This window comes from Mercenaria mercenaria, chromosome 4, assembly GCF_021730395.1.
Source record: "Mercenaria mercenaria strain notata chromosome 4, MADL_Memer_1, whole genome shotgun sequence".
NCBI classification, from domain to species: domain Eukaryota; kingdom Metazoa; phylum Mollusca; class Bivalvia; order Venerida; family Veneridae; genus Mercenaria; species Mercenaria mercenaria.
In genome coordinates, this window is record NC_069364.1 from 20,738,573 (window position 1) to 20,749,393 (window position 10,821).

Here is a 10,821-nt window from a genome sequence, read left to right on the forward strand (position 1 = left end):
CCTTTGATTTGACATGGTGACCTAGTTTTTGACCCCAGATGACCCAATATCGAACTCGTCCAAGATTTTATTGAGGGTAACATTCTGACCATGTTTCATTAAGATTACACCAAAATTATGACCTCTAGAATGTTAACAAACTTTTCCTTTGATTTGACATGGTGACCTAGTTTTTGACCCCTGAAGACCCAATATCAAACTCTTACTAGATTTTATTAAGGGTAACATTCTGACAAAGTTTCTTTAAGATTAGGCCAAAATTGTGACCTCTAGAGTGTTAACAAGCTTTTCCTTTGATTTGACCTGGTAACCTAGTTTTTGATCCAAGATGACCCAATATCAAACTCGTCTAAGATTTACTAAGGGTAACATGCTGACCAAGTTTCATTAAGATTGGGCCAAAATTGTGACCTCTAGAGTGTTAACAAGATTTTCCTTTTATTTGACCTGGTGACTTAGTTTTTGACCCCTGAAGATCCAATATCAAATTCGTCTAAGATTTTATTGAGGGTTACATTTTTACCAAGTTTCATTAAGATTAAATCAAAATTGTGACCTCTAGAGTGTTAAAAAGCTTTTCCTTAAATTTGACCTGGTGACCTAGTTTTTGACCCCTGATTACCCAATATCAAACTCGTCCATGATTTTATTGAGGGTAACATTCTGACCAAGTTTCATTAAGATTAGGCCTAAATTGTGACCTCTTGATTTGACCTGGTAACTTAGTTTTTGACCTCAGTTAACCCAATATCAAACTCATCCATGATTTTATTGAGGGTAACATGCTGACTAAGTTTCATAAAGATTGGGCCAAAATTGTGACCTCTAGAATATTAACAAGATTTTCCTTTTATTTGACCTGGTGACCTAGTTTTTGACCCCAGATGACCCAATATCGAACACATCCAAGATTTTATTGAGGGTAACATTCTGACCAAGATTTATTAACATTGGGCCAAAATTGTGACCTCTAAAGTGTTAACAGTCAAATTGTTGACGACGACGGAAGGACGACTGACGACGGACGGACGGACGACGACGGATACAGGGCGATCACAAAAGCTCACCTTTGAGCACTTCGTGCTCAGGTGAGCTAAAAATCTAAATTTTCCATGTGAGGGCGTTTCCGGCTTTTAGGGATCATTGCCCTCCAGACCCCCACGAGGGACAAACTTCTCTTTGAACCCCTATCACACTCGTGGCCTTTGTGGAGCCTTGACAGCTATGCTGATCCAATAAACAATAAGGATCATCTATTGACTATTATCTTTAGAAGTTTGATTGCTGTAGGCCAAAGTGTTTTTAGGGTATTGAGTGACAGACCGACCAACACAAGCAAAACAATATACTCCTTCTTCGAAAGTGTATTGAGGGAGGGGGGGGGGGCATAAAAAAATCTGAGGGCGGCAAATTTAAGACAACAATTGGAAAGGAAATATTTTCGAAAGCATATTTCTAGTCTAAAGTGTGAGATTACTTTTTTATGTGGCCAAAATTAGAAATTTTCTCTAGTTAAAAGCAATGACTTTCGTATGTGTTACCGGACTAAGTATTAACATGCATATCAACAAGACCATAAGATGTTTGAGCAAACCACATCACATCCAATGGTTCAGTTAATTGATGGTTCAACATGCAGCCTTGTGTTCTAAATTTGCGTTCATTAACTGCAGTGAAATGAATCGCCATTTTAAAGAGATTTAAGTAAGGGAACTACAGTAAATAAGGAGAAGGTTAATCTTTCGTACATTATGATTATGATTCTTTCAATTGCTAAATGAATAGATACTGTGCAATCGTTAATATTCCTATAGGACTATTTTAGCTGACATGTCATGTAGCTTTTGTGTTCGCCCTTAGTCCGTCGTCCAGTCTCCATCCGTCCACAATTTCTTGTGAACATGATAGAGACCACATTTTTAAATAAATTTTATTCAAACTTGCACACCACTTGTATTGGCATAATATCTCAGTTCCTTTCGAAAACTGGTCAGATACCATCACGGGTTCCAGAGTAATGGCCCCTTAAAGGACCAAAATTTGCTATTTTTGGCTTGTGAAAACACGATAAAGACTACATTTTGCAATCAACTTTAATTAAACTGGCCCACAACTTGTATTGGCATAATATCTCGGTTCATTTCGAAAACTAGTCTGATCCAATCATGGATTCCAGAGTAATGGCCCTTGAATGGGCCAAAATTTGCTATTTTTGACTTGTGAACACAAAAGAGACCACATTTTGGAATCAACTTTTATCAAACTTGCATACAACTTGTAATGGCATAATATCTCGGTTACTTTTGAAAACTGGCCAGATCCAAACATAGATTCCAGAGTTATGACCCCTTTAAAGGCCAACAATTTGCTACTTTTGGCTTGTGAACACGATAGAGACCACATTTTGCAATTAACTTTAATAAAACTTGCACACAACTTGTATTGGCATAATATCTCGGTTCCTATCGAAAACTGGCCAGATACCGTCATGGGTTCCAGAGTTATGGCTCTTTAAAGGGCGAAAATGTGCTATTTTTGGCTCTACTTTCTTGTTTTTAAAGATACAGCTTTGAAATTTTGATGACATGTACAGTATTGCATGCCAATCTTAAAATGGACTTTCAGTGACCATGAATGTGACCTACTGACCTACTTTCTTGTTTTGTAAGATACAGCCTTGACATTTGGATGTCATGTACAGTTTTGAACAATGATCTCAATACTGACTTTCAGTGACCAGGAATGTGACCTACTGACCTACTTTCTTGTTTTTAAGATACAGCCTTGAAATTTGGATGACATGTACAGTTTTGCGTACCAATCTTTAAACTGTCTTTCAGTGACCATCAGTGTGACCTACTGATCTACTTTCTTGTTTTCTAAGATACAACCTTGAAAACTGGATGACATGTACAGTTTTACATGCCGAACTTTAGACGGACTTTCAGTGACCATCAATGTGACCTACTGCCTTTTTTTCTTGTGTTTAAAATACAACAAAAAGATTTGGACCACCTGTAATAACTTTTAAAGATTTCAAAAGTAATCTTGCATAATCTTTATCTTGACCCACTCTCCTATTTTTGTTGTTGTTGTTTTAAAAGTTAAAGCAAAGAAATTTGTTCAAACAAGCAACTCTACTCAGGTGAGCAATATAGTGCCATCACGGCCCTCTTGTTCATGGATTTGGTAGTGGGATTAGTCTGCAGAATTTAATCTCAAGGAACATACACATTCCCAGTCATTTTATCTTTAGACATAGCTAGAAATCCATGAATTCATATTCCCATAAAAAAAGCCGTATTGGACAAAACACGAAATTCAATGCTACAAACTAAATGATTTCTAAGTAAGATGATTAACATACTCGAAGACATTAAACACAAATGATAAAAAAAAAACTTTCTTAAAATATTTATATTGAGAGTCATACACAATTGAAATATAGTACACAACAATATAAAAAGAAGATACTATTTTGTCCGACTGATATGCTGCTATATATAGTTAGACCGCTACCATTAACCGTCAACCATACATAGCACTAAAGAAACCATTATTATTAACAAGTATATGGAACGAATATAAAATAAAGAAGAAAAATTAAATATGCCCAGACACTCATGCAAATTTTTGGCAGTATACCAGAATAGCATTAGCCGTGTCATGTGAGTAGAATTTATCAGTGTTACTCAGATAAAGAGTGGAAGTTGTATCATTATAATACACTGATTGTGGACACTTTATTCCATCCTTCTCGGTTAGTAGAGTTTTAATGTGCTTGCATTCTGGTGTTGATAAATGCACGGTGTTATGTCCATTACAAACAAGAACTGTAAATTCTTGCCTCTGTAGGTTGAAAGTAAGTTGCAATCCAACTTCATTTTTAATACGCAGTTCTCACCAAAGTCTGACACGAAGAAACAATTCCCGTCGACAGCTACATCTATACACCCTGGCCGAAGTAATTTACAATCGCTTTTGGGATATGGCATAAGTGTGCGTAGAACATTTCCGTCCAGATTCAGGATCTGAAGTTTTGCAGTTTCGACATACGACACCACCAGTGTGTTTTGGTGGTAAGCTCTTCCACGGCAATGTCCACTGACTTTAATTTCGTGACTGATAGACAGTTCCTTGTCTTTGAGAGAAAGAAACTGTAGCTTCTGAATATTAGGTAATGTAACTGCAAATTGATCGCTGGAGATAGCAGTGATGTCCCATGGACCAGATGTCAAGTATATTTGCGAGTAAAGCGAACGCTTTTCTGTGTCAACTACCTTAACCGACTTGTTATTGCTATCTACGCATAAAAGTATGTCTGGGGATATAGCAGCCATGTTTGAAATCCATATGTCACTATTGTCCGAATTCGATTTGACATAAATTTCACCTGCGCGCACTGGTTCGAAATCAACAATGTTCCTACCTTTTGTTAACTAATACGTTTGAGAAATGAATTTTCCAAGGCGACTGCTTCCTGAAATGACGGCGCCCAACTCTCTGTCACGCTGAAATTCGTACTGATTTAATGTATAGTTTGTTTCGCGCTTCATGTCTTGCTCAAGTTGATTCATACGTAATCTAGCTTGCTTTGTTTGTACAAATAGATCTGCTGTTTGCTTTGATTGTATTGTTAGACGGTCCTGGATTTTGTTTAGTTCAGATGTAAACTGTCCAATGTCATCTTCCCTTTTCCTTGTTACCAATTCATTTTCTCTCTTCAGCCGGTCGCATTCTTTCAACATCATTCGTTCCATATGGTCCAGAGATACCTCTATATCCTTTCGATATTTCTTAATTTCTTGGACAGCTACTGTATACATTTCAACAGTAGCTTGTTTTCCATTTTCCATCGCTTCTTTCATAGCGATAATATTGATCTGAAGCTTTTCTAGTTTGATAAGAAGATCTTTATACTCCTTTCCATTGGCAAAATCCTCTGCTATTTCTGGGATAAAGTCAACATGGCACGCCTTGTGTTCAATAACCATGCAATTACCGCACCCAACAGTGTCATGATCATTGCAGAAGAACTTTATAGCCTCTAACGTATGTTTCTCACAAGTTACTGTGCAGAGTTGTTTTACTTTCTGTGGAACAACATTTTCTGGCATGTTTTCTTTATCCAGAATGTCGTGATGCTCGGTTAATGTAGTTTAACGGTGATATCTAATACACGTTCTGCACAAATACTCCTGGCAATTTTGACAGAATCCATCGGCTTGTAGATCTTCTCCCTCAGATGAACACGGCTGACATGTATATATAGAACATTCTGAAGCTCCTTTTGATGATGTTCTACTTTGCGGCATAAACTGTTTCTTTCCTGATACTTCCATTTTATATATATTATGCTACTTCCACACTTTGTATTTTGTTAGTACTAAATTTGACTTAACTTGATCCCACATAGTAAATGTCAGGTACACTCTTACACATGTATAATTTTAGTCCACATGGTACATGTGTATCTTTAAATCATGAATTTATTTATACAGTGTACACTTTTCTATGTAAAGTTTATCCCTAAATGAATTTCCTTCAAAATATTGTTACACTAAACCGAAACAATATCGCTACATTACTTCCTAAATCAGCGGTTTCAATGCGCATGTCAAATAGCTTAATACGTTGACGATTCAAATCAACAATCTTTCTTGCCAATAAAGAAAGATAGTACTCGAAGATTGATTTAATCCCCAAACTATTCAAGCTGATTTAAGGGGACGCATATTGCTACATTCACAGTTCATACAGCAATGCGGAAGGGGTGCATATTCAAGAAATCAATGGTGGGAAAATAAAAAAACATATTCCTAAACTGATATAATACTGATGGACACCTGTAATATTCAGTATTTTGTGGATAAGGATGTGGTACTATGAATGTAATAGGAAAACAGAGGTCTTTGTGAAAGTACATTCAACACAAAATATTACGCTTTTGTATAAGGAAAAAACAGGTTTTTCACAATAACAGTGTTCCAAATAATGTTGAAGGGATGAGATTTTCTTTCTAACACACCAGGTTTGCTTAAACATGTAAAAATTTAACGCCACGTGAGTTCATCTCGGGATGGACGCCATATTTCTCATTCATAAAAAATGTAAACAAAAAAATCAGAGTGGGATTAGCATTGCAAGGGCATAACATGACATTCTACACAATGAATACCTTAGAACAGATATCTAAGATGCTACACAGGTCAGGCTGGTTAAATGCATAATGTCGATCACTTGAAATTCATCTTGAAAAGGTGGTTAATTTTAGTTTGTTTACATGGTTTTTAATTTTCCCACGACTTCTCGGCGATTCACTGCAAATGTATTACTGCGCCGGACGAAAGGTAACTCTAATAAACAACGGGAGACAACTTAGGTGTCAGCACGTGTACGATTTTTAAAAAAACATGTCGATGATTATAATTTCTTATCAAATAATGAATCCTATTCAGATATTCGTCTTTAATATTAGAAAATTATTAATTTCTGTGGACATTTGTCAAAAAATATTACTTACAGTGGACTACTTTGCGCATCAAACTGGTTTCCGCTTCAGTTGTGAGGCACTTCCGTTACACTTTTTGACAACAATAACAAAACACAAAATGAATCAATAACGTCACTTATAAACCGACTGCTACTTTAAATCAGTGTAAGTAAAGTTGTTGTTACAACATTATACATGTTCGTTACGTTATGAGATAAAGTTTGTCTTGAACTGCATAATCCATTAATTACGTTTAGGTGATATTGCATTTACAACTTATTTGACCCCGTTTTTTTTACGTGAATGACAGCATTCTCGTGCAACTCGTGCAAACAGAGTTATGAAAAGTATGGTGGAGAAATCAAGGACAAATTATAAATGACATTAAAGTGAGGATAACTGTATATTCGTCCAGTTTTGATCATTGACATTCCTGCTGTGTATTAGTAACTTTTGTGAACAAGATTAGAATGTTGCTTTTGCACATATACACATTGATTGGACCTCTCAACCAAATTTCATACCTTATTTTAGGGATTTTTAAGAAGATACATTTTCAAAAGTTTGTTGAATGTGTTTTGATATTTAAGTGCATTGTAGTTCATGAATACCAAGTTAAAAATTAATAATGGCAACATTTCTAGGCCTTTATTGTAAGCCACTAGACTTCTGTAACGATAAATGTTTAATGTATTAAGGGGAATATACTCTTTTAGTTTTGGAATGTGGCATTCCTTGACCACCGTATCTTTTCTTATGCACTACTTTGTAAACAAACTAAATATTGTGTTTTAGCTCACATATGCCAAATGAAAAGCAAGACAGTGAACTTATTTCACATTCTTTCTTTAAATTAGAATCTGTAGGACATTGATAAATGTTTGGACAAAGCGAAACACTATTATTTTCGCACCAAAAAGTCTTAATTGTTGACTTTGAATGTACACAAGAAGTCTTATGTAATTCAACAATAACTTTCTTGTTTCAGTTTTTCTCATTTTTATTTTAGTGAGCAATCCTTTGTGTACTTATAACAGTTGAAACAGTATTCATTTCATTTACCAAAACCTTGAACTTTTTTGCAGGTAAATTTTATAATACCCCACCCACTTTTTTCTAATTTCAAAGTATGCGTCCCCTTAATGAAAGAAATCTTACCCCGCTATATACACAAATTAGATTGTTGTTCTAATGATGCATTTTCAGTGTTTATTTGTGAAGTAATATTTGGTTTTCATTTCTATTGATTAATATATTATTCTGTTATTTATTATAGCTAAATGAAAGAACCACAATAAATCAAGATAGGCTTATGTAAACCGATAGTCGAAAATAATGTTAAAACAACATTATATCTTCTTGAAGTATTGTCAGGTTATTTGTCAATACAGATAATGAGCAAGTATTACTTCACTAATAGAGAATAAAAATATATCATTAGAATAATGCTAGTTTGTGTATATAGCAGGGTAAAATTTCTTCAATTAGAACAGATAGAAGAATTTGGCGATCAAATCAGGCATGTGATTCAAATATCTAAATAAAAACAAAAGAAAAAGCCTTTTTCAAAACTTATTTTGGATGTGAAATAAATATGTTTGTACTTAACAAGATCACTTTAACCTAAACAATGTTTGTGATAGATATACCACCGCACAACGTAAGAGATTGTTTTTCGTGACTAATTTATTCATGGTAAAAGTATCAATCGTAATTAGCTCTAAATATTTACTTACACTATTAACATGGAAAGAAAACAAAATCACATTTTTCCAAACACCTGATCGAGCTAACAAACTTCACGTTTTGCAGTTTACCGGAACAAAGTTAGATGCATCCACAGAAGAATTCCATGTATCACATTTCCTCAGATACAGAGTGGAAGTTGTATTCTTATAACATAATGTCTGTGGACTTTTTACTCCGTCTTTCGTTTTAGCAACGTTTTGATTTTGTCTGTATTCTGCAAAAAACAAAAGAACTGAACAGTCTGTATACACAGTTATTCCCCTTGGACCACTTGAGTTATTGTCTTTGTGAGTTGCAAGTAAGTTCCCATCAAACGTCATTTTGAACACGTATTTCTTATGCAAATCTGACTCTGAGAATCAGTTCTTTCAAACAGCTTCATGTTAACAGCCTGCCAATATAACTTTCCCTCAAGTTTTTAGCCTTAATACACTTCTCTTGCCTCTCAGATAATCGAACAAAATAGTTCTTGACACGGAATGTGCCGATCCACATGGTTACTGACATTTCATGATAATTGTCATGTTTCTAGTATAACCGTGGACATCCAAAGTTGGAATTTAAATGGCGGACAGAAATCCTTACATGTTTTCCTTGATTCTGTACAAGTACAAACATGTGCACCGCAAATCACTGCTAACTTCGCCGCTTGAATCAGAGATGGAAGACGAATGATTTCAGACACAACCGAATCGTCATGGAGAACGTACACCTCGCCTGAGGATCGCACTAGTGACACCGTAATCCGCTGATTTGCTGGTTTTTATCGCGGAGTCGTGGGAAGAGTTAATTAAAAACTTGTCTTCTTCTCAAAGACACATTGGTGTCTTTATCGCTTAAAAATGGTTGCAATTTAATATATTTAAAATCCAGATAAGAGAAATTCACACACGACAGAAATATGCGTGACTGAAAACAGCCTAACAGGATGTGTCGCATGCAAGATAGAAATGACAAGAATACTCATAGAGGTCAAATATCTTCAGTTATTATATATCCAGGCTCTATCTTTTTTATTCGTTTATGTATATCAAAAACATTTACAAGAAAAGGATGCAGGATTCAGACTCCATAGCTCAAAGGTGAAACTTTACAAGTCAAAGATAGGGTCTAGGTATTTCATGTTTTATCTATAACCTCTTTAAACATTCATGGATTTTTATGTAACTTGGCACATACATGTACTATACCAAGGTGGCATGTCGCTTTCAGGATTGAGACCCCTATATCAAAATTGTAGTCTCGCTCAGAGGAAAAAGATTTTGACAATTTGACTCAAACTTCAACATAAGAAGACTATGAAATATATGTTTCTGATAACAAACGTCATAGAATTTCACGTCTATTAAGGTTTTTTTTTTTCATTTAATTGTCCGTTTGCGAGTACTACCTGCACACACCTGTTTATCTTCAGTTTAAACGTTTTTATATGTAGTACAGTGCTAGATAATACAAAGTCACAGATTGACGTTTTCAAACTGGTGGGGGTGAAACCTATCAAAACTGACAGCATTTGTCCCATACATTTTTTGATAAACTGAAATTTGCCATTATCACGGTGGTTAAGCTATTTGGACTGTTTTTGATCAAATCGGCGTCCCCCGACTTACTATGATCAAGAGAGGGACTTTTAGTGATTTTCCCCACAATATTTTTGACAGGTATGCACTAAATAATTGTTTATAGCAATAATTGTGTGTTGTATGCTCAATGTAAATGCATGACGGAATGTCACAGTGATATGTTTATATGAACTGAGTGCCATATTCAAGAAACATCGATAAGTTTTTATTTAAAGAGAAAAACAAAATCGCATTGTACCGGTACAATGTATCAAAAAGCTGACCAGCCTGTGAAAAAGTTTGTTTCTAATGAACCCTGTACATTCTTCGAAGAATATGATGTATTGCAAATTTGTACTGGCAATAATTTCTAGACATTTGAGCAGTTTTTAAATGCCACGTTTGCAGAAAAATATTGAATAATAAATTTTCCGGGGCATAGGACTGTTTATGATCGAGGAACAGGACTAATAATGAATCCAGTCTAGGCTAGACAGATGTAAAAGGAGATATTAAATCCATAAAACTTGTAATTTAACTGGAATACTTACAAATACTTTTTAAATACTTTATCGACATTCTAAATAGTCTCTTTCAACCAGTCTGTCCGTATTTGTTTTCGTATACATGTAAATTTCCCAAAGTGTTGTCAACCTTAAAAGAACTATAAAATTATAAAGCTATAAGCAACAGGTAACACACGATATTTTTTACTCGTTGATCTGTAACAGGCTGGCCAAACCACGTTTCGGTAACGTACAAACGGGGAAATCGCTAGATTCAGGTACCAGTTTGCAGATATTTCCTTATTATAACAGATTTAATAAAAAAGCGTTGAAAACAGGAAAGAAGGCCTAACTGTTTTTCTCGTTACAAAGCGTTTGTCTTGAAACTTTTTCCAAACACTTCACCCAATAGTTTTTTAACAGACTAAATGTCTAAATATTTCACGATGCACTTGTTCACGTCGATTATAGACATTGTAGTTTGCCATTCTTGAAAAGGTTCCGGTACCTC

The 10,821-nt window shown here is 35.1% G+C and overlaps 1 protein-coding gene across 1 annotated transcript; it reads right to left on the bottom strand.

Moving 5' to 3' along the window:
• Nucleotides 1-4,439: 4,439 nt before the first annotated feature.
• LOC123552724 (uncharacterized) lies at nt 4,440-5,117 on the bottom strand. Its single transcript, XM_045342463.2, has one exon. The coding sequence runs from the start codon at nt 5,115-5,117 to the stop codon at nt 4,440-4,442; it is 678 nt and encodes a 225-aa protein (XP_045198398.2).
• Between the last annotated feature and the right edge of the window lie 5,704 nt (nt 5,118-10,821).

What these genes read in the sequence shown, in the direction of transcription:
- LOC123552724 (XM_045342463.2), bottom strand. Translation starts at nt 5,117, where the DNA reads ATGCCAGAAAATGTTGTTCCACAGAAAGTAAAACAACTCTGCACAGTA.